Source organism: Protopterus annectens, chromosome 4.part0 (genome assembly GCF_019279795.1).
Source record: "Protopterus annectens isolate FY-2018-M chromosome 4.part0, PAN1.0, whole genome shotgun sequence".
Classification (NCBI taxonomy): Eukaryota; Metazoa; Chordata; order Ceratodontiformes; family Protopteridae; genus Protopterus; species Protopterus annectens.
The window spans coordinates 969,093,703-969,110,318 of record NC_056733.1 but is presented as its reverse complement, the minus strand read 5'-3'; the positions used below and the strand labels follow the sequence as shown (position 1 = coordinate 969,110,318).

General features: G+C 38.8%; 1 protein-coding gene across 1 annotated transcript in view; it reads left to right on the top strand.

Moving 5' to 3' along the window:
* Positions 1–16,616, top strand: part of LOC122799703 (A disintegrin and metalloproteinase with thrombospondin motifs 2-like) — a 2,689,413-nt gene that overhangs the window by 2,258,177 nt on the left and 414,620 nt on the right. The window contains exon 10 of the mRNA XM_044068936.1: positions 6,653–6,766. Within this exon, the coding sequence (XP_043924871.1) occupies positions 6,653–6,766 (114 nt within the window). The remainder of the gene's footprint in view (positions 1–6,652; positions 6,767–16,616) is intronic.

The following is a 16,616-nucleotide window of genomic DNA, read 5'->3' as shown; positions in this document are numbered from 1 at the left end:
AAATCCGAGGTGGAATCCTTCAAAGCCCCCGGGCCTGTGGAAAATACGGCCCAGACCGCAGAATCCTTTATAAATGCATTCTATGAACACCTTCAAGAATGCAAGGATAATGCAATCCCAAACAAAACCAAGACTCAATCCTCCAAAGGCAGGCATCCTGTCTGGTGGACCCCAGCCATAAACAAACTATACAATAGAAGGATGAAGCTACTACATGATAGGTCAAAATCCCAAAAAGGGAAGGCATCTCTGATCAGTATTAGAAAAAAAACTACGGGCACTCATAAAATCATCTAAGGCCAGCTTTGAGAGAAAAATTGCACAGGAAACTAAGGATAATCACAAGGCTTTCTTTAGTTATGTTAGGAACCTGGGTGGGAATTCCCAGATATGCTCAGAATTAGTTCAAAATGACAAAAAATACACCAAACCCACAGACATTGCCAACATCCTAGCTGACAGGTTCAGCGCAAACTTCTCCCCCCCTTCCCCACCAAAAGGGCAAATGTCTATCCCAGCAGAGTGCTGCCCCCCTGACATCTCAGATGCTCAGGTAAGAGCCACCCTCTCCAAAGCAAAAAAACACAGCATCAATGGGACCAAACGGTGTCCCGGGCTGCGTCCTACATGAACTCCAAGAAGAACTAAACCCAAACATAAAACTGCTGTTCAATCTCAGCCTTACTACAGGATATGTATCCAAAGAGTGGCGTACAGCAACAGTGGTCCCTCTCCACAAAGGTGGTGCCTCAACAGATCCTGGAAACTATCGCCCCATAAGCCTGACTAGCTTGGTCTGCAAAGCTATGGAAAGGATCATCATGGACCTCATAAATAAAGATATTGGGGACCTACAGACACTGGATCCTACCCAGTTCGGCTTTGTTAAGGGCAGATACTGCCTCTTAAACCTGGTCGATTTCTTTGAAACAGTCACCAAGGCCATTGACGAGGGGAAGGTGGTCCACACAGCCTACCTGGACCTCGCAAAAGCCTTTGATACAATACCCCACTCGGGCATTATAGATAAGCTCACCAGCTTAAATATAAACCTCTATGTCACTAGATGGGATGCAAACTGGCTCAAGGACAGAACCCACATGGTTAGAATTGCTGGAACCATGTCAGACTCCAAAACAGTTACAAGTGGCGTCACACAAGGCTCAGTCCTGGGACCTCTCTTGTTCGGTATATATTTCTCGGAGGTACAGGCCAACATGGAAGGACTGTGGCTGACCAAGTTCGCAGATGACTGCAAACTGGGTACCAAAATCGACTCTCCAGCCGACACAAGCATCATACAAAAGGCCTCATAGAAACAGACAACTGGTGCCAGAGTGAAGGCCTCAAGCTAAACGCCAAAAAGTGTATAGTCATCCTCTTCGGCAAAAACAAAGTGCCCACAAATTACCACATAGATGGTAATCCATTAAGTATGGAAGAAATAATTAGGGACCTGGGGACCCAAGTTGATAGCAATCTCTCATTCGACAACCACGTGGCCAAAGTGGTGAGAAAAACATTTTATATAGCCCACCTAATCATGAAGGGATTCACATCTAGATCAGGGGAGGTCATCGTGCCTCTTTACTCATCCCTCATCAGGCCCATAACTGAGTACAATGCCCCTTTTGGGATGTACCTTACCAGACGCCTGTAGCAACTGGAAAGACCCCAAAAGTACCTCACCAAGAGGATCAAAGGGCTCAAATAGATGCCATATACTGCCCAGTTAAAGAAACTCCAGCTCTACTCAGTGGCATACCACCTGCTGAGAGGCGATCTGTGCCTGACGTATAAAGCCATGTCCAACCCGGAATTAATGGACATGCTGCACCTCAGAAAATCCAAATCCCATTGAGCTATGCGCTCGAGAGACTTGAACCTCAGCACTGAAATAAATAGGACATGCTGGAGGGACAGATTCATAACCCAGAGGCTCCCTTCACTCTGGAATAAAATCCCAGTCCAGGTTAGGCAGAGTTCCTCATTGACTCTCTTCAAGAGGAATCTTGATAAGTGGATGGGAGATCGTAAATTTACTCCTGGCATCACCTCTGTGTCACTGTTAGACAGAGGCACAGTATACTAACCTCGAAAATGGGCATACCAAAATTCATTTAAAATGGGTGGCGAAAGCCAAACACACTCTGGCTAGGCTTGTAAATGCCCTAGGGCAGATAACCTAGTATGAACCTATGAACCTATGAATATGTATAAAACCGACAAAGTTACCTTTATTAATAACACAGACACAGGAACATGTATAACACCTACAAAGTTAACTGTATTAATAACGCAGACACAGGAATATGTATAAAACCTACAAAGTTACCTGTATTAATAACGCAGACACATGAACATGTATAGCACCTACAAAGTGAACTGTATTAATAACACAGACACAGGAAAATGTATAAAACTTAGAAAGTTACCTGTGTTAGTAACACAGACACAGGAAAATGTATAAAACTTACAAAGTTACCTGTATTAATAATGCAGACCAGAAACATGTATAACACCTACAAAGTTACCTGTATTAATAATGCAGACACAGGAACATGTATAACACCTACAAAGTTAGCTGTATTAACAATGCACACACAGAAACATGTATAACACCTGTAAAGCTACCTGTATTATTAATAATGCAGACACAGGAACATGTATAACAACTACAAAGTTACCTGTGTTAATAATGTAGACACAGGAACATGTATAACAACTACAAAGCTACCTGTATTAATAATGCAGACCAGAAACATGTATAACACCTACAAAGTTACCTGTATTAATACTGCAGATGCAGGAACATGTATAACACCTGTAAAGCTACCTGTATTAATAATGCAGACACTGGAACATGTATAACAACTACAAAGTTACCTGTATAAATAATGCAGACACAAGAACATGTATAACAACTACAAAGCTACCTGTATTAATAATGCAGACAAGAAACATGTATAACACCTACAAAGTTAACTGTATTAAAATGCAGATGCAGGAACATGTATAACACCTGTAAAGCTACCTGTATTAATAATGCAGACACTGGGACATGTATAACAACTACAAAGTTACCTGTATAAATAATGCAGACACAAGAACATGTACAGCAACTGCAAAGCTATCTGTATTATTAATGCAAACACAGGAACATGTATCACACCTACAACGTTACCCTTTTAAATAATGCACACAGAGGAACATGTATTGCACTTATAAAGTTACCTGTATTAATAATGCAGACACAGGAACATGTATAAAACCTACAAAGTTACCTGTATTAATAATGCAGACACAGGAACATGTATAACACCTACAAAGTTACCAGTATTAATAACACAGACACAGGAAATTGTATAATACCTACAAAGTTACCTGTGTTAATAATGCAGACACAGGAACATGTATAAGACCTGTAAAGCTACCTGTATTAATAATGCAGACACAGGAACATGTATAACAACTACAAAGCTACCTGTATTAATAATGTAGACCAGAAACATGTATAACACCTACAAAGTTACCTGTATTAACAATGGAGACACAGGAACATGTAGAAAACCTGTAAAGCTACCTGTATTAATAACGCAGACACAGGAACACGTATAACAACTACAAAGCTACCAGTATTAATAATGCAAACACAGAAACATGTATAACAACTACAAAGTTACCTGTGTTAATAATGCAGACACAGGAACATGTATAACACCTACAAAGCTATGTGTATTAATAATGCTGACCAGAAACATGTATAACACTTACAAGGTTACCTGTATTAATAATGCAGACACAGGAACATGTGTAACACCTGTAAAGGTACCTGTATTAATAATGCAGACACAGGAACATGTATAATACCTACAAAGTTACCTGTATTAATAATGTAGACAAAGGATCTTGTATAACACCTAGAAAGTTACCTGTATAAATAATGCAGACACAGGAACATGTATAACACCTGCAAAGTTACCTGTATTAATAATGCATACACAGGAACATGTATAAAACCTACAAATATACGTGTATTAATAATGCAGACACGGGAACATGTATAACACTTACAAAGTTATCTGTATTAATAACACAGACACAGGAAAATGGATAAAATCTACAAAGTTGCCTGTATTAGTAATGCAGACACAGGCACATGTATAGAACCTAAAAAGTTACCTGTATTAATAACGCAGACACAGGAAAATGTACAAAACCTACAAAGTTGCCTGTGTTAATAACGCAGACACAGGAACATGTATAATACCTACAACATTACCTGTATTAATAATGCAGACCAGAAACATGTATAACACCTACAAAGTTACCTGTATTAATAATGCAGACACAGGAACATGTATAACACCTACAAAGTTACCTGTATTAACAATGCACACACAGGAACATGTATAACACCTGTACAGCTACCTGTATTAATAATGCAGACACAGGAACATGTATAACAACTACAAAGTTACCTGTATTAATAATGCAGACACAGGAACATGTATAACATCTACAAAGTTACCTGTGTTAATAATGCAGACACAGGAACATGTATAACACCTACAAAGTTACCTGTTTATATAATGCAGACACAGGAACATGTATAACACCTACAAAGTTACCTGTATTAATAATGCAGACACAAGAACATGTATAAAACCGACAATGTTACCTGTATTAATAACACAGACACAGGAACATGTATAACACCTACAAAGTTATCTGTATTAATAACGCAGACACAGGAAACTGTATAAAACCTACAAAGTTACCTGTATTAATAATGCAGACACTTGAACATGTATAGCACCTACAAAGTGACCTGTATTAATAACACAGACACAGGAAAATGTATAAAACTTACAAAGTTACCTGTGTTAATAACACAGACACAGGAAAATGTATAAAACTTACAAAGCTACCTGTATTAATAATGCAGACCAGAAACATGTATAACACCTACAAAGTTACCTATATTAATACTGCAGATGCAGGAACATGTATAACACTTGTAAAGCTACCTGTATTATAATGCAGACACTGGAACATGTATAACAACAACAAAGTTACCTGTATAAATAATGCAGACACAAGAACATGCATAACAACTACAAAGCTACCTGTATTAATAATGCAGACAAGAAACATGTATAACACCTACAAAGTTACCTGTATTAATAATGCAGATGCAGGAACATGTATAACACCTGTAAAGCTACCTGTATTAATAATGCAGACACTGGAACATGTATAACAACTACAAAGTTACCTGTATAAATAATGCAGACACAAGAACATGTACAGCAACTGCAAATCTATCTGTATTAATAATGCAGACACAGGAACATGTATAAAACCTACAAAGTTACCTGTATTAATAATGCAGACACATGAACATGTATAACACCTACAAAGTTACCTGTATTAATAACACAGACACAGGAAATTGTATAAAACCTACAAAGTTACCTGTGTTAATAATGCCGACACAGGAACATGTATAAAAACAACAAAGCTACCTTTATTAATAATACTGACCAGAAACATGTATAACACCTACAAAGTTACCTGTATTAATAATGCAGATGCAGGAACATGTATAACACCTGTAAAGCCACCTGTATTAATAATGCAGACACAGGAACATGTATAACAACTACAAAGCTACCTGTATTAATAATGCAGACCATAAACATGTATAACACCTACAAAGTTACCTGTATTAATAATGCAGATGCAAGAACATGTATAACACCTGTAAAGCTACCTGTATTAATAATGCCGACACTGGAACATGTATAACAACTACAAAGTTACCTGTATAAATAATGCAGACACAAGAACATGTATAACAGCTACAAAGCTACCTGTATTAGTAATGCAGACCAGAAACATGTATAACACCTACAAAGTTACCTGTATTAATAATGCAGATGCAAGAACATGTATAACACCTGTAAAGCTACCTGTATTAATAATGCAGACACTGGAACATGTATACCAACTACAAAGTTACCTGTATAAATAATGCAGACACAAGAACATGTACAGCAACTGCAAAGCTACCTGTATTAGTAATGCAAACGCAGGAACATGTATAACAACTACAAAGTTACCCTTTTAAATAATGCACGCACAGGAACATTTATAGCACCTACAAAGTTACCTGTATTAATAATGCAGACACAAGAACATGTATAAAACCTACAAAGTTACCTGTATTAATAATGCAGACACAGGAACATGTATAACACCTACAAAGTTACCTGTATTAATAACACAGACACAGGAAATTGTATAAAACCTACAATGTTACCTGTATTAATAATGCAGACACAGGAACATTTATAACACCTACAAAGTTACCCTTTTAAATAATGCAGACACAGGAACATGTATAGCACCTGCAAAGTTACCTGTATTAGTAACACAGACACGAGAAAATGTATAAAACCTAGAAAGTTACCTGTGTTAATAACGCAGACACAGAAACATGTATAACACCTACAAAATTACCTGTATTAATAATGCAGACACAGGAACATGTATAACACCTACAAAGTTACCTGTATTAATAATGTAGACAAAAGAATATGTATAGCTATTATAGATCTTGAGTCACAATTTCCTTTCTTTCTTTCAGTTTCGAACCTTTGACCCTTGCAAGCAGCTGTGGTGCAGTCATCCCGATAACCCATACTTCTGCAAAACAAAAAAGGGGCCACCCTTGGATGGAACAATGTGTTCTCTTGGCAAGGTGGGATCAACAGTGTGGTAAAATATGAAACAGAATTCATGAAACAACAGTAGCTGGTTTTGTATTATAAATGATAATAATATTGTGTTCAGTTACAGAAGACTTAATATAACTTATTTACTTTTGTTACCTAGCAAGATGTTTGAGGTTACTTTTGTAGAGGTGAAATGACAGCAGAAAAACATTAAGTGTTTTACTTAGGCTCCTGGTATCCACATGTACAGATGAAAGTGATTCACATTAATGACTTGGGATTTAAGTTTACATTTTTATTCTCACAATGGGTTTAAGTTTTCTGATCTTTGTTAATCAGGTGGATGTTCTGATCCGATGTGAGCATATAGTGACCCAAGCTAAAAGACCAGTACACAATCAACGCAATCTTAACATGCAAAAAGGATAAATAGACTCTGGTCTTTGATTGTAGCAACCAACTAGTTGAGCATAAGATGACTGTGTTGAACCTGTTAAGTGGGCCAAGTCATCTGCAAGGCAATAAATCTGATTCGTCATCCTGACTTATTAGCAAATAGTCATCAGGCAAATAATGAAAATAACTGGTTCTGCAGAAGAGACAAGCCTCTCGCTATACGCCATGTAGGGTAGTTGTTTCTGTTACACCACCAGTTCTAATTTGTACAAAGTCCAAGATCATAGTGTCATGGAGAAATGCTGTTCAGTCCTTGTACAGAGAAGTCTAGTCTCTATAGAAAGAAGTTTTTTTCTTATTATCAGGGATTTCACTGAATGAAACTGACCTGACACATTTGCTTAGCTGATGCATGGGACACAGTAAGAGAACACAAATGAGAATGTTGTTTAGCTGTGCCATAACACCGTAGATTGCAGTCAATAAATACTATGTAGAGAAATGTGGAAAGGATTAGATTAAATTGCTTCAAAGTGCAACAAGAACAGAACCAGTACCAAATGTACTTTGTATAAGAAGATATACACAATGGGAGCTGCTGTAAGGGCATGAGAGTGAATGACCTGTGCTGGCTCACCTATCTTAGGTAGAAGCACATTGTCTCACATGCACTAACCCCAGGTGAAAGCATGTGAAAGGACGCTATACCATCACAAAAGACTATGCTGCCCATTTGCTCACACCTTTCACTACTGGTGCAAATTACCTGGATTTCAGTTTGAGCATGGAAGTGCACAAGTGCTTTAAGGTAAGTATTGTGTAAAGTACCATTACAAGGGGGGGTGGGGAGATATGCTGTACAGAAAAAATGCCCACTTCTATAGCTAATCAGCTGAATGGATGCTGCTGCATAAAGCTCTGCTAAGACCTCACCCACCATCATGCAAAGAGTGTTAGTTTGACCTCCCAATACTTTGCTGAGTGTAAAGAAGATGAGGTTTAATGTGGTTAAGCTCATCTTCCAGTTTTGAATTCCCCAGTTCCTGTCATTCGTGGGAAATCACTGCTGATGCAGTTTTTAAATGTGCATTGGCAGTAATTCACTTGTTTGTGTAACAATGGAGTTTGATCACTCTCTCTCTATACACACACACACACTATTTTGTGTGTGTGTGTGTGTGTGTGTGTGTGTGTGTGTGTGTGTGTGTGTGTGTGTGTTCAGGAACTGTCGGGGGCTTCTTGACAATGAGGTGGTACAGGTGTACATGTTTGCATTTAATTTTTTTCATGAGTTTAAGTTCCTGAACACTTGAAGTCTGCCGGTTGGCCCTCTGTCAAGTTGTAACATGACATGTCTTAGTGGGAACTAAACTGTACAAAGGAGCAAAAATGCAGTACAGTTTAAATGTCAGAGGAGGGTGACCGTGAAAGTGTGGGATGGGGAACGACTCGGAGAAAAGAGTGTAAGCAGTTACGGCATTTCCTGTTTGTTCTTGTATTTTCATTTCAGCTGTAAGGTTAGTTTAATTTATTTTAATTTATTTCTTAATTGGGGTACTGTGCTGATCGACGTCGACAATTTTCAGGTTCAGCCCAGATATATAACAATAAAAACGCATTGATTTAATACAGTAACAAAATAAGCAAAACTATCCATCTTACAGCATGGAATATGCAATAACTACTTTAAAGCAGAGGTCAGTCAGTGAACACAATTTTCAGATGTACAAGAGCTATTTACAGATAAATAGTGTAATAGGAATTATTGTTGCTTGTAGGCACTGAAATAGACTGAAATTAGAAAGAAAGGGAGGGTGAAAGGTATAGAAAGGGTGAACATTTGGAATCTGGGTAGAAAAGGAATGAATATGATAAAGAAGAGCAATTATCAATCAGATATAAACAGAGTAATAGTGTACATATGATCATTTATGATAAGGAGTTAGAGAAAAGGGTGACGTTCGCTGCTTAACTGAACTTGGTTATACCGCTGCTCAGGAAGCACTTGCATTGTGATTATAGGTTCATAGGTCCATAGGATGGTACTCGGCTATTGGCCTTGGGGCCCTTATAAGCCTAGTCAAGAATTTCGCCCATGTTCCCTCAAAGTTAGCATCTCTTTACCCTGACCAGCAGGGGCACAGGTAGGATCCCAGGGGTGTATTTTCTGTTTCCCATCCAGTCATCCAGGTTCCTCTTAAAGACGGCTAGAAAGGTACTCTGCTTGACATGGAGAGGCAGTCTATTCCACAGACGGTGGAGTCTTTGGGACACAAATCTATCCTGCCAACAAGTTCTATTAATGTCACAGACCAGGTTAAGGCCTTGTGTGTGGGTTTCGCGAGTGGAGTTTGTCTTATGGATATGCAGCAACTCCATCAAGGCTGGGTCTGAGGTGGCATTGTATGCCAGACACAGGTTACCTCTGAACAGTCTGTACGAGTCTGAGTAAAGAGACAGGGCTTTTAGCCTATCTGTATAGGATAGTTTTTTGAGACCCTGGATTTTGCTGGGCAGGGACCTCTGTGGTTTATCCAACTGCTGCATGTGCTTGGCAAGGTACATGCCAAAGGGGGCACTGTACTAGATAATGGGTCTTATAAGGGAGGAGTACAGGGATGTCATGACCTCCTTTATCCTGGATAAAATACCCTTATTTATGAGGTGGGCCATATAGAAAGCATTCCGTACAATGCAGGCAACGTGGTGGTCAAAAGTGAGGTTGCTATCAACCTGGGTGCTCAAGTCCCTCACGACCGATTGCGTGCTTAGTACATTGTTATTAATGTGATAATTAGTGGGGATGCCATTTTCCCCAAAGGGAATAATGATACATTTCTTGGCATTCAGTTTGAGGCCATGCTTCTGGCACCAGTCATTAGTTTGGGTAAGGCCCAAAACAAAAAAAAACATTAATTTTTTTAAATTCTAGATGAAATTTTGGGAACATAGAGATGGCTTTTATTTATTTTGGAAATTATCTTTATTTTTATGGAGGTAGGACTGAAAAAGTGTGCTCAATGGACTTTGGGTTGGGGAGTTTTGTAGGCTTTAGTTAGAAGGGGGAATCTGAAGTTGTAAGACGGCAATCTTTTAGACAGTATTCTGGTAAAGAAAGAGAAGATGTTTTAGTTGAAATGTTTATAGATGAAAGCAGTTATTAGGAGTTTAGATCTTTGCCATTTGGCATTAGTAACCTAGATGTATTGCTAAAGATGGATTGTAGAGAGACTAGGTTCTTTTTTGAGGCTGAGTTAATAATTGAAAAACCATACTCTAAGTGTGGGATGACGACACCTTTACCAGTAGCAGCTTTATCTTCTGGGGAAAGGAAATGGAAGATCCTTTGGATCAGAAAATAAATTGCTAACTTTGGTTTTAGCAAGACGGATTTGGTGTTGAAAGCTGAGCTTTGTGTCTAGCAATATTCAAAGGTATATACAATGTTGAACAGTTTATGTAGACTCCTTAATATTATGGGTGCTTTAGTTAACATTTTTGGTATTCCAAAGAAAATAACTTTGTTTTTTTTTTTGTTTTTTTTTGTCTGGAGGATAAGATTGTGTTTCGAGGTCATTCTGTAAGTTGTTTTTTATTGTTGCTGGGTAAGTGTTAGACCTCTAACTTAACCATGCCATCTGCATACACTATGGTATGGGTAAGACTTCTAAATTAGCCATGTTGTTTGCAGAGATTATGGTGAGGAAGAAATCCGATGGAAGTTTATTAATGAATAATGAAAAAAATATATAGTGTCAGTAGTAATCCCCAAGGGACTCCTTTAATAAGTGGGCGTACTGGAGGGATTCAGGTAAACCAATTAGTATGTAGTGCCTATTGGTCAGGAAGCATGTCAATCACTGTAAAGCTTGGAGGCTGAATTCTGCTGTTGTTTGGGAGTATTTTAGGAAGAAGTAATCCACTAAGTCAAATAACTTGGTGAGGCCCATATGCTGCATGTCTATTAGATGTCCTTTGCTTCTTTTGCAGAATATCATCTGTTAGGGTATAAAGGGAAGTCCAGGGAAAGCACTTATTTCAGCCCAGAAGTTATGCCAATGAACAGAAAGAATGTTGTAAGGCTGTTCATATTCTGCTAGCTGATTGTAGATACATTTTCAAGGATTTTCCTAGTGTTAGCAATAGAGATATTAGGTGAAAATCATTAACTTTGGATGGATTAGTTGTATTTGGTATGATTTTAACTATTACTGTATTCCAGTTTTCTAGCATGATGTTGTTAATGAGACAGAGGTTGCAGAGGTAAATCAGGGACCTAAGGATGCTGTCTTGGCAAAGTGAAATAAATCAGGAATAGAGGCCAACCCATCAGCACCTAAAAGGGTACCAAGAGAGGTTTATTTTTCAAGGTTTAGACATTTTTGCTTCTATTATTTTAGGGAATAAAGGGGATAGTTTAATGTAGGTTTAGCAGGGTTGGTTCTGGCTGTAAGGTTTATAGAGGCAGTGTGAATAAGAGAGGAAAATTACTTTCTGAAGTTTAGAAGAGTTAAGCAGCCTGAGAATGTGGATACTGTGTTTTCATTTAGTGGGTTTTGGACAGTTATTTGGTTTAGTAGGCTTCAAAAACTGTAGATGTTTGAGATGCTACTAAGAAGTTCTGGTGGATTTTTTGGCTAGATTCCAGAGAACCATAGCAAAGTCATTTGGTATCCATGGCAATTCCCAGACTGGTGCTTCCTCAACCCAAGTTTGCGCACCAACACAAAAAAAAGTTCTATTACATCATGAGGAAAAATACCTTGCAGCTGCAGAATTGTAGCAAAGAACCTCTACTAGCTGCTTGTTGCATTTGTTAACATCTAAAGACTAATACATTGATTTTAAAAAGTTTGCTTTTAAATGAGGCTGATAACTGGATGCAGTATTGCAGTCTTGTCCTTTCAACAACTCTTCTGAGGTTGACTTGTTGATTTTGGCACATAACACCTTATAGTGAGGGCAGCCTCCCCCTTTGACCACACCCTAGCTATAGAAAATGACATTTCCTTTGCATAAGGAAGCTGTCTGTTTTCTGTTTCCATCATCTCTATGGTTTGTAATATAATTTGCACAAGGCTTGGAATCCTTTGATAAAACATTGGCTCAGTGTGGAGAGACTTTGGGAAAGTATTTGTCTTGCACATATATTAGGGTTTTTATTAGTAAGGGAAATAACTATAGTTCTAGGCTCATAGGTTCATAGGTGTTTACTAGGCGAATGACCACAAGGGTCTTTTTAAGCCTAGCCATGCATACCAAATCTCTGACAAGTTCTGATACCCTTGATAAGTGTAAGCATGGGCCTGGAAGATGAGTCATTTACAGGTTACCTGTTAGCATTAGAGACGTAGGTGCCAAACTCGGGATGAATTTACAGTTTCCCATCCAATTGTCCAAGTTGCACTTGAATTGGGTTAGGGAGGAACTCTGCTTCACATGGATGGGGAGCCTGTTCCATAGACGGTGCAGTCTTTGGGATACATACCTATCTCTCCAACGGGTCCTATTTATATCACAGGCAAGGTTTAAGTCTTTAGAATGGTTAATTCTAGTACTGTTTGTTTTGTGGATATGCAGGAGGTCCATCAGAGTGGGGTCCAACAATGCCCTGTATGTTAGGCATAGCTCTCCCCTCAAAAGCCTATAGGAGGCAGAATACAGGGATAGGGCCTTGAGGTGGTCTGCATAGGAGATATTACTTAGACCCTGTATTCTTTTAGTAATTGACCTCTGTGGACATTCCAGTTGTTGGATATGCCTAGTTAGGTACATACCAAAGGGGGCATTGTACTCAATGATAGGTCTGATGAATGCTAAATACAGTGGAACAATGACTTCCTTGGACTTAGATGGCATACCTTTGTTTGTAATTTGTGCAACATAGAATGATTTCCTCACCACTGCTGATACATGATGATCAAAGGCTAGATTACTATCTATGTGTGTCCATAAGTCCCTGACTACTGGGTCAATTCTAAGGGGTGTGTTGTCATTAAGATGATTACCAAGGATGGATGACTTCCCAAAGGATACTATTATGCATTTCTTGGCATTTAGTTTTAGTCCATGACTCTGACACCAATTCTAATGTTTTGTACAGAATAAGATTATTTAGAAGGACTTCAGACTTTTTATGGGACTACAACATACCCCTGAAAACCTTGTTTTTTATGAATTTTTAGTTGTATTTAATATTTCACTTTATTCTTTCAAATTTAAAACAAAGTCATTAATAAGAACTGGTGAACTGCAAACCTGAAGGGAAGTGTCCTGATGTCCAGTATCTTGGGTATGTAACAAACTTAATGTTATTGTCATCTTTCTCTTAAAAACGCCATATTGTAACATCTTACATGCAGTAATACAACAGGATTACTTTAGTAATTGGGAATGTGACTGCTGTCCAGTCAGTTCACACTCATGATGTAATGTTGTATGACAGTACATAATCTAACATCCCCTGTAGAAAGTCAAACCTTGCCTCACTTGAGGAAAAAAAAGCACTGACTAAATAAATGCATTCTTATTCGATTTTAGAAGATGGGTATGCCATTTAAAGATATGAATTGTCCTTACTTCTGTAGACAGTCGTACTAGTACTGGCATTGGTACTGCTGTTGTACGGTAATATACCACAACCTCAGCAGCACACTTCTGAACACAGTGAGCTGTTCAGTACATAAAGTGGACAGTTAGCACTTAGAGGGGTTTACCAAATTAATAATGTCACAGAACGAAAAGGTAGCCTGTGACTGCAACAAATATGTTATTTGGTATAATATGCCTTGATTCGAGCGAAAGAGTGAGAGAGAGAGGGAGAGAAAAACAAATAAAGGCAGAGAGAGAGAGTGAAATAGCAGTTGGCTACTAAATAACACAAATGATAAAGACACAAAGATCGGCATCTGTCATTGCTGACTAAAAACAATCCTTAGTTTAATCTGTAAAATGTCAGAGAGAATGTACTGCTGCTCACGTCACAAATCCAGTGTTTACAGTGGTTTGTTTGATTGAATCAGTGAGAGTAAACCCACACAAACAGACTGAAGATTGTATCAGAAAGTAGAACATTTACAGTTTCTGCTGTCTGCATGTGAACTAAATGTCCTCCTCTGCTAATTTAAGAACCCCTTCACTGTTATCATAGTCCCCACTGCCCAAGACATCTGTTGGATGCTGCCATTATAGTGCCTCCACAGACAATGAGATATGTACACTGTTCAGCTAACAACTCCCCACTGCGTCTTCACTGGTCATGTGTTTTGCAGGCCACTGAGCTAACACTATCTCTAGTACTCAAACATTATATCTATGACTCTGGGCCAGTAATCAAGGAGCCTCAGTCCTCACAACTGGTACCAGTGGTGGACATTCACTTGGAGGATAACAGGTACACACACAGTATTTCCAATTGCAGCTCTCTGCATCAAATGCGGTTTCCCTTAAGAGCACACAGGGCACACAGTCAGTCCTGGGCTTGTTTCTCCCTCTTTCTCCAGATCCCCAATAAGACTCCCCACTGGCACAGCTGTAGAGTTGAGTCCTTAGCCAGGGTTCCAAGTCAAGTCCTCCAACACTCTCTCTGTCCAACCAGTGCTTCGTGTCCCTGCCCGAGTAGCTGATACACACACTCTTTGAGATTTGATTTACACACGTGCACACACACACACACATACATACACACACACATACACACACACACACACACACACACCTGGGAAAGACTGCCACAGGATTACTAGCTATGCCCCCTCTTGCCTACACTATAAGGTAGTTATCACTGCCACCAGAACCCCTCACCACCTACTTTAAGGCCCTTATAAGGATACCCAATATACTGAGTGAAATTAATACTAATACAAATGGTAGTTTGGCCAAGTGTAAGCTATTAGGAGTGGCCCACACAGTGTCACCAAATAAATATGCAAGTACTCTCGGAACTTAAATATGTCTCACAAATACCAGCCACAATGAAATGTTTAAATATATTTAATAATAAATAGTAAAAGAACAAGAAAATACTAAGTATATATTCACAGTGACATCATAGTTCAAAACACAACAAATATTTCAAATAGCATTGAAGGACAGGCGCAGACAAATAAAGAAAAACAATATCTAAGCTAAGCTTAATTATATTTCTGTTTGTGTCTAAGAGAGTTACTATCCCCTACTTACTTAAGAGAACAAGGCAGATGATGTGGTGAATGGTTCTTCTTCTTGTCAGGCCCAAGACTGACTACAGAATGCTCAGTCTCACTAAGAGACTTCTCAAAATAAATTCTAAAATATTACTGCTGGGATAACTTGCAGAATGACATCACTTCTTGTTATTTGACTTCTAGCTCCCAGGCAAACTCCCATTGCTGGAAGCTAGCAAGGTTTAGCACATACCTGTAAAAATACACACACAAGGGCTTTTGCTCAGATCAGTGGCAAGTGCTGGAAGTTATAAAACAATTTTACACCTCCATGCTTCCAGAGTAGTAATTAGTTCACCCCAAAGACAACAATGAAAGCTTCCTAGGACAGACTTTGTGTGTCTGGCTGCAATAAAACTTTGTGAGATAACATTGTTATGGCCTAGTATGTAAAGTGATTTAATTTCAGATATTTATTCAAGTTTGCTAGACTGAGGTTAACCTCCTGTCTGCCAGTTTTCTCTCTTAAAACATATGCATTTAAACAGTTACAGTAGTGCATGTACATTTCTGTTCTCTCCAGCAAGGCACACTGTCGACACGTTTCAAACACAAGCACTTTAAAAATACCTTTTCAACACAAACATTTCTACAAATCAGTTTGATATACACATGACATACAGTTCTAATAAATTTGTAACACAAGCATCTTGTATGAATCAGTTTGATATTCAAAAATGACATATAATTATTTACAAAATTCCTGCTAGCTGTGCTGGCAGTACCCCCGTTTGTCACACCTCTCCCCCTTTGAAGACTCCAGCTAGTTTTTCAAGTACCCCTTGAAAAACATTGCTTGAGAGGATTAAGCCTGTCAGGGAATACATTACCTCTGACCCTGTCTTGAGATCTCAGCTGCCTTGGCATTGCTGACCCCAGTACAGTGCTGCACTGTTATATCATATGCCTACAACCCTAAGCTCCACCATAGTAACTTGCTGGCTGGCTCCCTGTAACCAAAAAAACCCTCTCAGACTCCTCCTGCCTTGTACTACAAATACTTAGCACCAGGGCCTCCCTATCATGGTAAGGCTTCATCATGTTAACATGGTACAGTTTGTGCCCTTGCCTCCTGCCTAGCAGTTCTACCATGTAGTTAACATCATTGACCTTCCTTAGCACTTTGAAGGATCCCTCCTAGGCTGCCTGCAGCTTATTGTGTCTGACAGGAAAGAGAACCATCACCTGCTACCCCACAGAATACTGCCTGGCTCAAGCATTCCTGTCATACCAGATGTTTTTCTGCTGTTGAGCACCGGCCAGTTTTCCTAGGCCA